The sequence below is a fragment of the Pteropus medius genome, unplaced genomic scaffold (assembly GCF_902729225.1).
Source record: "Pteropus medius unplaced genomic scaffold, Ma_sr-lr_union100, whole genome shotgun sequence".
Lineage (NCBI taxonomy): Eukaryota > Metazoa > Chordata > Mammalia > Chiroptera > Pteropodidae > Pteropus > Pteropus medius.
In genome coordinates this window covers 17,918,464-17,931,974 of record NW_024344378.1, presented here as the reverse complement: position 1 = coordinate 17,931,974, position 13,511 = coordinate 17,918,464, and the positions used below count along the sequence as shown (strand labels likewise).

The window sequence follows — 13,511 nt, the reverse complement described above, 5'->3', positions numbered from 1 at the left end:
AGTGCGATGGGTCAGTGTGAGCAGGAAGCACCCTCAGCATAAGCCTGTGGTGAGTCTGATGAAGCAGGACCAGGAGAGGAGTGGCTGCCTGGCAGGTGGCCCAAGAGCCAAAGTGGACCTGAAGACATCAGGGAAAGTGCAGCTCTCCCTTGAACAGGCTCACAAGAATTTAAGTTGCAAAAACGTTTCTCAATTATTTCAACTTTCAGATGCCTTTTCATTTTCCCATAGCCTACAGATGTGTCATGCTTTCACGACATCCACTCTAAGAGGAACGTCACTGTGGAAGACTCAGACATATCGCCTTCATCCTTCTCTAAATGGAAAAGGGGTTAAGTGAAGCCCCTTTAGGTCACAGACATAATATTTGGCCTGGCTTTAGGGCCGGGAATGATGTCCTCATACAGCCTCATTTATTTGATTTAAAAAACATAAAATTAAAAACTAGATACTGTGGATGAAGGGGGAAGAGCTTAAGGAGAGAAAAATCAAATTGAGTTATAGTGTACTATGTAGCACACTGGAACCAATAAATACATTGGACCTATCAGTGGAACTTTGAGCAAGTAACTGAGCTTTAGTTTTCTTATCTACAAAATGGAAATAATATCTGTCCTTTCTATTTCAAAAGATTAGAGGGAGAATAACATGAATTATACATGTAGAAGTGTCTTGTAAACTATGAAAGATACTATTATTTCATTATTGGTATTTGAAGAGAAGTACTGTATTATACTACAGATAATGCACTTGCCCACTGCTGGGTATGCTGTAGAAGCTTAGCGAACGCTTGTTGAGTTGTCTGGAGAAAAACAGAACGAGTATCTTTGGTTAAATAAAGCAGAGATGAGATCCAGTAAGGGAATGCCTAACAAAATGACCTATTTCAGAGTTTTAAAAAAATATATTCAGGGAAAAGGCAGAAGGCATGAGAAATCTCATCTCATATATTATTTTACAAGCATGAGACAATCACCCTCAGGAAAATTAATACATATTGAAGAAATACAAGGACATTGTAAATTATCAATCATGCACAGACTGCCAATGGTCACCTAGTTCAACTGCCTTCTGTGTTTCCCCACGTACAGCAAGAACATAGATCTAAGGCAACACAACAGAAAATGACAATTTCAATTACAGCAAAGGTTTGGAATCCAAACACCTTGTTTTTTAAAAACTGTTCTGTACATAAGTCTTATAAATTACTTTTCACACCTCCCTGCTTTCTTAAAGAGTCTACTTTAACATTAATCTGGCCTTTTCTTTTTAAAGGTATCAATATAAAGATAGATTAGCATCTTTTGCTATTTATAGCTATGCCCGCAGGTATCAGGTGTCTGTTCCTGATCAACCATGATCCTAGAGCAGTATTTTAATTCTTCGGCCTCCTAACTCCCCAGCATCTGTCACTTGACAGTATTCATCAGTATCATTCCTACCCGTTGCCTCATTTTACACTTAGTCCTGGTTGGTGGCTCCAAGGGGCTCCCAATAGAGGAAAGTGTTTGGGGTCTGTGGGAGTCCCCTGCTGCTCTGAAAGGCTGGGGTTGCTTCGAATTCAACATTCAGTTAAGTGGGATCCCTTTCACATAAACTCAGTGTCAGACACAATTGTTCTTACCTCCGTAACTGTAGAAAGCATCTCTTTCTCTCACTCCAATTACAGTTCCCAAGATATCTACTTGTTTTATTGGATGTCCATTGTAAAAAAAAATACCTGAAATTGGGAGGGGAAAAAAGAGCAAGTCCATATAATGTATGCTTACATTTTCTGCTTCAGTCAATGCTGACTGTGAGGGTAAAAGTGGGGGAGCGGATATAAAAAATCAGTGGCATGCTGCCTGCTGAAATTCTAGACTTAAACATCAAAAATGACAAGCCTCAAGAAATCAGATGTCTTTTCCTCAAGGGTCATAAGGAGAAAGCCTGGCTTTAAAAGAGCTCATACTAGTGCAGAAAAAAGAAAACCAATGTCGTCCAACTGAATGTGGTTAATGTTCTTTCCACTTGTGAAAATGAAATGTACCTCCCTGTAGAACTCTCACAAAGGGCCTGAAAACTGTCATTATATTATGGGACCAAACACGGCACTATAGTTTGAGAAAGAGAGGAAGCCATGAGAAAGGCTTCTTTGGCTCTTTTACTGGTGCTTTTCTAGGAAACCAGTCACCATTTCTATGAATTACCTGTAGCTTTTATTTTTTTAAAGAGAAGATAACTAGATTACAAAACACGACCTTTTGAAGCCAACAGGTTACAACTCAAAAACTTCCTGAAACTCTATTTGCAAACCTAGGAGACAGATGCCAGCAGGCTGGTTCCCACCAGAGGAGAAACCTAAGAGGATGAGCCCTACTCACGTATACCTGGAGGCCTTTTTTTGGACTCAGGGACCAGATACAGACAGAACAACTACTGGAAGCAGTGAGTCCCTGATTCTAACCCAAGGTTTTTAGTGCTGTCCTGGCTCCTGGAGAGCTTCCCCGCTGTGGCCCCGCAATATCCTCACCTGAACTTTTTGGCTTAAGCTACGTGCACTGTGTTCCTGTCACCTGCAGCTAAAGAGTACTGACTAAAATCCTCTCTAGCCTCTTTTTTTTTTTTCCTCCCCTCCACAGCTGAATTCTTTACTTTCAGAAAGAGCTTATAAACTTTTAAATGGTGACTTCCTTTTTAAATAAATATATGAATTGTAAATAGAATCAGTTATCACTTCAGGCAGTTGGCTACCTCCCCTCCCTCACTCCTGCCAAGTCTGGTCAGAGCCTTTCTCCTCCACGTTCACAAGGGACCTACGGCTTGAACCCCGAATTGCCTCTGCTGACAATTCTTGTTTCTCATGTAGATTAAAGAGGCTGAGAATGAGCTGCTCACCACAAAGTCCCAGGGGATGGACAAGGAGGTGTTGAGCCCCAGAAATTCTAGGAAAGTGAGATGTGGTTAGAAAAAGAAAGGTGGCAAATTTAACCAAAAGAGGGGCCCTCTACAGACATATTTCTAAAGATATTTAGTGGATAAAATTTTAAGAGCAAGACCATTCCAAGGCCTACTCCTGAGTTCTTAAAACTGAAATCCAGGTCTTTTAGTTACTGCCTAGTGATACCCTGGGGTCTTCTGCCCCTGCCTCCTGCATTGACCAAACACAAAAGGGATAGGGCACCTTCAGAGGAGGGAGATCCCTGGAGGACCTTTGCAGGCAACCGTTCCCTACTTCCCTGCTTGGCAAAGGAAAGTTTAAATGGGAAGAATGAGCCTCATAGGGATGTGGGCGTGGAGTCCTCTACTGAAGTGTACCCCATCACCGTGCCCTGACGTGCTCTTGTGCAGAGTAGGACTATGGCATGGCACTGCTCTGGTCCTCCAGCTTTGCTGTAGGCCAGGTGGGGCTTAGGGTGGCCAGAACTTCAGGCAGGTCTCTGGCTGCAGTCAGCCCTTTCTGCTTCCCCAAATGCACTGTACAGGTAATGTCACTTTCTATTTGTGCACTGAGCAGAGCAAAGTTAGAAGTGTTTTTCAGCACCTGACTGGCCAGCCCTTCTCTTCCCTTTGCCCAACTGATGGTCTGGCCTGGTTGCCAGGCAATTGTTTATGTTAGAGACAGAACACTCCACAGGGTTCCGTGTGGTTAGTTGTGGCCCAGAGAATACTGGCAATTAGAGACAGAGCTGTGGAGCCCTTCAGACCCATGGATGGTCTGCTGCCTGCTCCTAAGATGTCTTTCCAGCTGGTCCTGAAGCTGCTGTGGGGTATTCTGCTGGTGATAGCTGAAAGCTTCAGACAGTTCAGGACTCTCCGGGTTTTCTGATGACACCCTGACATGGTAGTTTTTATAGTAAAGAGCCGACACACTGTTTAAGGGGAAAGGCATTCTGCTTGGGTTGAAGCATATAGAAAAGGCAATGAGAAGACTGGACTAATGACACAAGCCAACGAAGTCTTCAAATCACCCAGAGGTCAGTCATTCAATGTTACAAACTGTGCTGGGCAACACTTGATAAAAATCTAAACAGGTCTTCATTTGAGGACACAACAGACTTTCTTGGAAAAGCACAGAAAAGGGAGCTAAAACTTTCAGTTCATGGACTGACAATAGGTCACCTTCAAGGACAGACACCGTGAATCAAAGATGCAAAAAATCCTTCCAATCCCAAGTGACCGACAGAAAAACATCTTAAAAGCATCACAGAACAAGAAAAAATCAATTGAGGAAAAAATACATTGCTTAGAAATAAATTTCCCAAATTGTGTAGAAACATGAACCGTACATACCAGAGGGGCAACCTCTACAAAAAGATGGCTGTAGACATGGAAAAAGAGCTTAAGAAAATTGGATGGCAGCTCTGTCGACTGAGAGAAAGTTTGGTGAGCTAAGAAAAAGTAATCACAACAGATATTGGCTAATGTTAAGTTTAATTTGTAGCCTTTCCCAAGTAGTCCCTTTGTTCCTGCTGCCTTTTGTTCCACATGCAGCCCACAGAGGCCCAAACACGTCAGGGGATGCTCTGGATCATCAGGTCTCCCAGAAGGAGGAGGGCTGGGAAGACTCAGGGATCCAGGGACATAGGCAGGTCTCATTCAGTTTTCATAGCATCCGACCCCTGAACAGCTACGAGCACAATAAGACATTTGTCTATTTTCTCTCTTAAAAGTACTTTCCATTTATGTCTTCTTAGTGTAACTGCTGTTATTTAATTGATGCTACAATAGCTGACTGAAGTTTGGAAGCATTAAAATGCCTAAGAAAATATTTTTAAAATATATATTCACTTAATATAATTCTTATGAATACTCTATTTCCACTTTATTGGACCCTTTAGACTTAGATAATATAAGTACTGTATTTTGATTTAAATGATTTATTTATCCCATCAATAAGTTTGACATGCATAGAGACATCTGGAATAATAGACAATTTCTGTATTCTATGAGCTATAAACAAAAAGAAAAAACAAAGAAGACTCCTAAATCTAAACACCACACCACCAACCACTAGTCGAACTTCATATTTTTTATTCAATTAACCCTAAATCCATAGGTTAATTTACGGGAATTGACATTTTGCAATCATTTTGCAAGGCAATTCTGAGGTCAAATTTCACAGGTTAAGGGGCAGTCTCCCACAAGGCTGCTCTCACTTCAGTCACCAGCCCCAAATTTGCGGGTCCACATGCCACCTACACTTCTGATCAACTGGCTACAAATTCAGGGGTTCCCATGACTCTATCAGGTTTGATATGATATGCTAACTTGCTAGAATGGCACACGGAACTCAGGAAGGTTCTATACTTACAACTAGTTTTATAATAAAGGGTACAAATCAGTGAAGGGCTTGGTTGGGACCCTTGTAGTAGAGACCTCACAGGGTCTCCAGCCTCACCTTTCCCTACCCTATAGCTTAACAATAGATTGTCCCCTGCGGCTTGACCTAGAGCTTGGAATGTCCCCTGCCATAGAAAGTTGTCCTGAAACTTATGATTAATGCCCTTTAAGGATCACAATCCTTCTGGTCTAGCATTTTTTCCAGACTACTCTCATCTTTGTCCCTGGATTGCTAACGCCACTGGAGAACCACGTTGCCAGAGGAATGACTCCGTGAAGCACAACAGACACCCCCAGAACCATCACGTAGTCCCTGGAATAATGCCCAGATTTTCCCTTGAATACTCTAAGCCGGATGAGAAAGTAAGGCAGTTTTGAAGGTGGTAACCTGCTGCCTTCTCACATCACTGGTGCTCAGACAATGAACGCTTATTCTAAATATCCCAACTCCTGTGTTGATCTATTCGCTGTGTACAGGCAGCAAGAGCCCCAGACTCAGTTGCCCTCTGGTTTCATTGAGACAAGTCAAATGAAGAGGTGCATCGGACAAAGTATGGCAGAGTCCAAGCACGAAGCTTCCTTGTCCTTAGGACATAAGGATGTATGATTACCAACCAGGAGAGCTCACCCAAGCCTCAGGGCCCAGAGTTTTTATTAGGGTTTTGTTACATAGGCATGATTGATTGAATTGTTGGCCATGTGAGAACTCCATTTCCAGTGCCCCTCCCATCTCAAGGAGTCAGGCTGAAGTCAAGTGGCTCAAATCTCAACACTATAATCATACAATTAGTCTTTCAGGTATGAACAACTTCCCCCTTCTCCCCCCATCCAGAAACTACCTAGCGGCCCAGCCAGAGGCAACTCATTAGCATAAATTCAGGTGTGTTTCAAGGGGCCACCAGGAATAACAAAGACACTCATTCCAGAAATCTAAAGATCTAAGAAAGACAAAGGCCTACCAAATTCTTTCTTAAACATTCTTTTCCTGTTTTATCATTTTTTAGTTAACTTTTGTAATTTTACTTAAGATATTCTTTGCTATTTAAACATTTCTAAATTTTATGTAATCAAAACAGAAGTTTTTTTCTTTATAACAAACCATACCAAACCAAAACGACAAAAACACAAAAGTAAAAACCTAAATTAGTGGAATTTCTCACCCTTAGAGAACACTACAGTATAATCTAAAGATCACTATGTATGCTTTAGTCATGAGGTTTCACTTTAAAAACCACATCTGAAGTATTATCGCAAGTAATATAGCAAAGCTCATCAGGACCAATTTTCCTTGGTTTGTTATTAAAATACCTTAAAGTCTTTCACCTACAGAAGAGGTAAGACTCTGTCATGCTCCCGATACTTCCTTGAGCACCTACAGAAGATCTTTAAGCAAGGCTGGCATTTGGTATGAATTAATTTCTTCCTGAGATGAGCTATTTAGAATGCCAGACAGTTCTGGAAAACGGACAAATGTGGGGGAGGATGGCTGCCTTCCAAGGAAAAAACCACCATTTCCAACAATAATTAGGAAATAAAGGTGTGGTGAAAAATCTGTACAAAAGGTCACCCAGATATATTTGTACATAGAACTGGAAACACACAATATGTCACATTGAACTGTGCGTACTTGAGATTCTTGACTATTTCTGACTCACAGCTTGCTATTTGTCATGGCGCGAATGATTCTAAGACCCACGGAGCCAATTGAGATTAATTATGAGCCTTTATTAGCCGGCTGGCGACTGACTCTCTACCACGCAGGGTTAGAGGAGTTCAGCCCTGAGCTTCCAGAGGAGGCAGCTTATAAAGCCTCCAACTACATCCTTGAATAAGCAGATTACAAGAAGCAGAAGTTAGCCGTTAACGTTTTGTACAAAGATAAATGTATCCGGGGGAACTCTCAAATCAAACAGGGCCTAGTAGATCGTTTTATCATCTGCACCTCGGAATGTTGTGCTTCTCCTGGGGCTGGCGCCTGGAGATATCACCTCCTTGAAACTGGAGAATTTCCACTTTCACACTATTCATTCAAAATAGCAGAGTTTAACCAAACTTCTCATATAGCCCAGTAAACATGTGAAGATCTATCCACAGCTATGTGAACTATTTAAATCTACACCGTAGTATATTTGTTATATTTTTAGGTATAAAGAGCCTGTCTTTAGTGACCACCATTTTAATAAAAAAAAGTGACTTCTTTTACTTTACACTTATAATGCTTTGTTGCTCCAATTCACTTTTTCTTGAGAGTCTACTACATGCCAGATGCTGTTCTAAGCACTGGGATTACATATGTGAACAAAGCAGATGGTGTCTTTCCTCTCAAGGAGATAATATTCTGATGTTTGATATGAATTAAAAACAAAACCCCACAAAATTAAGTTAATCCTCATTTTTACAAAGAAGCTTTACAGGTTTATCACAACTAAGCCAGGTAAATGGCACAGTTCAGAAAGGGAGCAAAGCCCAGGGATGCCTAGTCCAGTGAGCATTCTACCAAGAGCAGGCCCAGAGAAAAATAACTGAGCATTTCTAAACACGAGACTTCAAAACCAAGTAAAAACATTCCTCAGTACAAAGACTACTTTCCCAAACATCTATTTAAGAAAAGACTTAGACTGCTTTAAGCTTGCATAAAAATGAACTAATTTGAGGGTTCTGGCTAGGTCATTTTCAAAGTTTGCAGGAGGAAAGGCTCTCCTGAAAGCTCCAATGCCTCAAATTTCTGCAGCTTTGGGGGAGTGTGGGGTGCAAACGTAGCACAGGGCAACGACCACGCGGATCAGCAACATACCTGGCACCTGGTGGGACTCCTTCAAGTCCAGGATGTCCCTGATGTAGAGTTTTGCAAAGGCTAAAAACACAGGATCCAAACCCCACAAGAGAGAAGGGGTCTCCTCATCACACTGGCTGGATTCAGACTGCATCGTGAGGCTGGGCTGTGGCTTCCAGCCAACCCTGCAAGTCTCAAATCACTGAGTCGAGAATCTAGATAGAAGACACAAAATGAGGATGCAATGCGGTTAAAGTGGTTGGAAACTGGCATGGCCCCAAATCCATTCCCGGGCATCCAGAACTCTGCCAGGGGTAAACCGAGGGGTCCAGGACCTGTCAAACTTCACGCCACCCCAGCTTGCGGAAAGAGGCGTTCTTCGTGTGCGGGTCCACGAGTCCCTTACCGCTGTCCCCTTGGAATTTCCTCTGCCCCACCGTAGGGTGTCTCCCCCAAAATTACCAACTGCGAAACGGGTAAACACTAATTTTTCACTTTTAGGAAATAGGTGCATACAGGGGCATCCCGAAACTGCTTTAATAGGCGGGGTCCAGAGAGAAATGGGCGTCCTCGTGGCCAAACATAGGTGGGGCACAGTGGGTAGGTCTGTCCGTCGGTCTGCCCCTGCACGTCCCGGTTTTCGCCAAGAAACTGAGAATGGGAGGAAAACGGAAACGAAAAACAGACACACTCGCAGTCTCCCCGCCGCACCCACGATACGCGGACCGCCCAGGTGCCGGGAGCGCGCAGGCGCGGCTTTTCCGGCACTAGGAAGCAAATCCTCTGAACTTCCGGCCGGGCCCGACCCATTTTTCTCCACCTTGTCCTCTCCTCGGTGCTGCCCAGGCTCCACCCCCCGTTCGAGGCCACGCCCCATTTTGTCCTCAGCTCCGCCTCATCCCAACGAGATCCCGCCCCAACCCGCCCGCGGCCACGCCCCATTCCGAGCCCCACTGCGACTCCGTCTCAAGATTTCTTCCAGGTGGTGGCGGGGGGCGCGGCACTAGTTCGGGTCAGGCAACGCTCAGGTCCCTCCACCCTCCCAGACTCCACGGGTCTCTGTGGGAGCTCAGCGACCAAATATCGGAGACTTTGAGAGCTGGCCTTGAAATTTCTGCTGCCCAAGTCCTGCCTTCAGACGCAACCTTTCATCACCCCCCCGCCCCCCTATTGCTAACAGGCTAACTAGTGGTGGGACTTCCAAGCCGAAGCCCAAGAAGTTGGTATTGGTTTGGGCACCTTTTTTTTTTCTTTCTTTTTTTTTTTTGGTTCCTGATACATGAAGATTTAAATAAAGCAATACCAAAAGCAGGATTACATTGTGGCATATTTTAAGTGTTATTTACACTGATAAACGATCTAATACATGCATTGGGACTCTACAGTCTCACTCGGAGATAATGTTAGTATCTAAATTTGAGCTCTTGAGGAAATGAATGTGAAGTTCTCTTACTCTACACTCTGGAATAGTGTACATTTAAGAATTTTGAAAAGCTGGCTTTTTGGTAATTATGGCCACCTTGAGGATGCTTGTTCCCAGTAGTCCTAATATAAAATGAGAAGATAGCAATCTTCCACTACCATAAATAAATAAATAAATAAATAAATAAATAAATAGGCTACATCATGACATTACTCGAGTTGGTAAGAGTTCTTCCTAATTTACAGGGACTCTAAAATGGCAGGAGTACCCCTCACTCTGGCAGGCCATTCCCAGGGTGGTAGGTGGTGGCCAAAGAGATAATTGCTAAACTATTTAGCAGAGAAGGAACTTTAAGCAGCCGGAATGGAAAATGTGTGTCATTAAAACGATGGCATTTAATTACATCCCTGGCCACAGAAGAAGCTAAAACACAAGAGTCCTTGGCAAAGTACAGCATTGCTTAGATTCTACTGCAATGAACAGTTGGGTCTGTGGAGTTAAAGATTTAATGAAAAGAAGACACCCTTCCTAGTAGAGGGAGGCTCCTTTTAAGGACGCATACCCAGGAGGACATCCAGCAGAACAATGCTTCCTGATGACTTGTCAGATGAGGAGAGACAGGTTGAGCAACATTTTCCTGACTACACACATCTGCTCCAGGGTGGAACCCAAGAAGAAAATCACAATGGTGTACTCAAAGCCTGAGAAGATTTCAGGAATGACTCGTAGCTCTCAGGGATAGAGTGCTAGAAACAAGGGCCCTCGGGGACTCCAAGCTTACTACTTGCCTTGGGGAAGGCCACACCCAGGGGAGAGGGGGTGAACAGAGCTAACTGCCCCTGAAGTCGTCTTTCACAAGGGATGCAGAGCTCCTTGAAGTCCAGGGATGCTCCTTTTGATATGAGCTCAAGATATGAAGGTGTTGGTTGCAGCTGTAACCTCTTTAAGATGCGATGTAGAACCGAATTTCCAGACTGTAAAAGCATCTAGAAGAGTTTGGGAGGAACTTATTCTCTGCCATTTCTACCGGGATAAATTCCATGTTTCCCAAGCCACTGCCTAGAAGTGGGCAAAGGAACTCCTGAAATCATGAACACTGGAAGACTCTTCAGGTTGGGATTTCACAATACTGCCAAGCAGATATTTCAAAATTCAATAGTCAACACTTAATGCTAGGACCCTTTCCTATGGCTTCTCAGTGTGAAGAAACTTGGTTTTGCAAGCATGTTTGACTGACTAGACTATCCTTTCTAGCAAGTTAAGATTTTGGCAAATTCATCTGGAAAATGAGGATATTGAACTGCATTATCTCTTGCCGCTTAGCTCAAACTATCTTACCTTAACCAATTCTTATATTTTACAGGTAGAATGGTGTTTGTCCACTTGCAAGTTGGGTTAGGTTTTCTGTTTGAAGTTTATAATAAAGACAGCTTATCAACATTCTTATTATGTTAAGCTTATAATCTGGGGTGGTGTACCTTCAGTCACTCAGCATACCTTAAACACTAAGGGAAGCACTAAGAATTTTTATTTCATTAGACCAAAAAGAGTGATGCGTGTATTATGTTACATAACAAAGCAAGAGGCTAAATTGTGATTAAATACAGAATGTGTGGCCTGGATAAAAACTACTGTATGGGTTACAGGAGGTAAACTGGGGGATGAGGAGTCATTAAGTAAGATAACAGATGTACCACTGGAACAGGGTAAGCACTCAGTACGTATAAACTATTATTATTTACTATGGTGGTGGGATTTAAGGGGGAGTTTGAGACTATGGAGAAGCTGTTCATTCATTCATTTGTGAAACATTTGTCAAGCACTATAATAGGCAGTAGGGATAAGAAAGATGAGACGTCAGGTACAGACCTCATGGAGCTTCCATTCTGTTGGGAGGAAAGGGGAAGGACAGTAAACATACCCTGTTGGGAGTTACCATAATACACTTTTTCTTTGCTTTCTTTGCTCTCAAGCAAAGAAAAAGTGTATTATGGTAACTCCCAACAGGGTATGGGATTTACATTAAATAGATCTACTTTCATCAAGTCAGATAAAGTGACATTCCGCCTGCAAACCGTAGATGAAAAAGGAAGATGATACACACACACACACACACACACACACACACACACACACACACACACATAAAAATTTTAAAAAGCTAAAGAAAGCATTCCAGGCAGCAGTCAGGGGTAAGGGTGAATGTCTGGAGGCAAGAAAGTACTTCCCTGTTCCAGGAACAGAAGAGAGTTTCGGGGAGAGTGGTTTTGTATGCAGTTGGAGAGATAAGCAAAAGGCAGATCCTGAAGGACCTCGTAGGCAACAATAGGTTGGGATTTTTATTCTCAGACTCCTTAAGAGAGGAATAATATTGTGTTGGGGTGGGAGTAGGGCAGAGGCAGCAGGATGAGCAAAGCATATATGTGAGCAAGCCAACATAGCAACCTGGCTGGAAAGGGCAGCTGCAGTGGAAACAGACTGGAGACCAGGATTTTAGCTTCATTTGGACGGGCTTGAGTTAGTTTCTACTTTTATTTCCTCTAAGCAATAGGGTACTGTCGGTTATTTATCAGAAGAATGATTTAATGAATTTTAAAAATTGCAGGCATATCTGCCACATCTAGCATACTATGGCAAGGAACACAAAAGTTTGTAAGAAGGCTTCTCTATCCAGTTTACTGACTCTATTCTAAAAATTGTGTCTTAGAAATATTCACCGAATAATGAAGAAACTAGAGTAAGAGAATACTGCTGGGCCTATTGTAGTGGGCCTTGCCTGTATCACTTCTCCTCCTGCATCCTCAGCAAAGGTCTTGCTCAATCCCTGTGATGTCACCCTCTCCTCCTCTCTCTGGCTTCCTCTTGGCACGTAAGCATGCTCTCCCCTCTCTTTAAGTGTCATCCAACTTTAAGAAAACAGCCTCTCTGAAAATCCCAGCCCCTCTTCACTATTGTCCTCTTGCTCTCTGTTGAAAGCTAAATTTCTTGAAAGAGTCATATGCGTTTCCCATCCACACTGCCTCATCTCTAATTTAACCTACCATAATTTGGCTCACCAGAACTTTCAACTAACCCCATCCCAATCTACCTCTCTGTTTCTGAACTCAAGGGGTTCGCTGCTTGAGGTGTTCCATTCAAGAATGAGATATGGTTGTCCTTAGGTAGTTTTATTTTCTTGCAGAAAGAAGACGGGATTCACATCCTACTCTGTCTCCCTGAAGAGAGGCTTCGCCATTGCTTATACACATTATTTAGTTAATGACATGTTGATTTCTTCTTTACAGTGGCTACCTTTATACAACTGGGTTCCTGTCAAGCTCATCTTGTTTAGAGCTGTGTCTGCAAAATATAACTATGCTATATTTTAACGCTTCACAAGAATAGCATTTACTAAGAACTGTCCAGATCTTGAGACCCTTGTCCTAAGTCCACTGAAAAGTCTCTCCTAAGGTTAACAATTATATTCAAATTTTCATACACAATGGATATTTCTCTTATCATTCTTCATCTTTATTTCTGATTTTCTGGCATTTGATGTTGATCTGATCATATTCTCCCCTTATTGGCTTCCTGGTATCCTTTTTAATTTCCCTTCTTCCTTTGCAGTGTCCTATTCTTCTATTTATCTCTTACGCTGATGTTCCTTGAGGTCCAATCTCCTGCCCATTCCTCATCCTATGTACTCTTTCTGAGTAATCTCATTCAAACCTATGGCTTCAATTGAATCAATATTCCAGTGACTCTCACCTGTGCACGTCTAGCCCAGAACTCTCTCCTAACTCTACATTTGAATTTCCAACTGGACTCTCCTGTGTATCTAAAACTAAACCTCTTTCCCCACAGTTCTGCCCCTCTCTTCCCTGTCAAATGAATATCACAACCATCCATCAATTGTCTAAGTCAGAAACCCGGAAGGTTTCATGAAAACCTCCCCCTCTTTCACCCTTAATAACAAAGACCTGTCAATTCTGTTTCCTAAGTATATTTTCTTAA

At 42.6% G+C, this 13,511-nt stretch overlaps 1 protein-coding gene across 8 annotated transcripts in view; it reads right to left on the bottom strand.

The window, feature by feature from the left end:
* STN1 (STN1 subunit of CST complex) overlaps positions 1-8,849 on the bottom strand; it is a 33,853-nt gene extending 25,004 nt beyond the window's left edge. For 2 of the 8 annotated variants that reach the window (XR_005654679.1, XM_039871289.1), the window contains exons 1-3: positions 8,612-8,849; positions 8,117-8,310; positions 1,625-1,720 (exon numbers count right to left, since the gene is read on the bottom strand). Coding sequence is in view for 7 of the 8 variants with exons in the window: in XM_039871289.1 (XP_039727223.1) it covers positions 1,625-1,720; positions 8,117-8,249 (229 nt within the window). In the remaining variant the exon portion in view is untranslated. Of the gene's footprint in view, positions 1-1,624; positions 1,721-8,116; positions 8,311-8,430 lie in introns of all 8 variants that reach the window. The other 6 variants (XM_039871282.1, XM_039871287.1, XM_039871284.1 and 3 more) reach the window with 5 other exon arrangements.
* Positions 8,850-13,511: the final 4,662 nt, after the last annotated feature.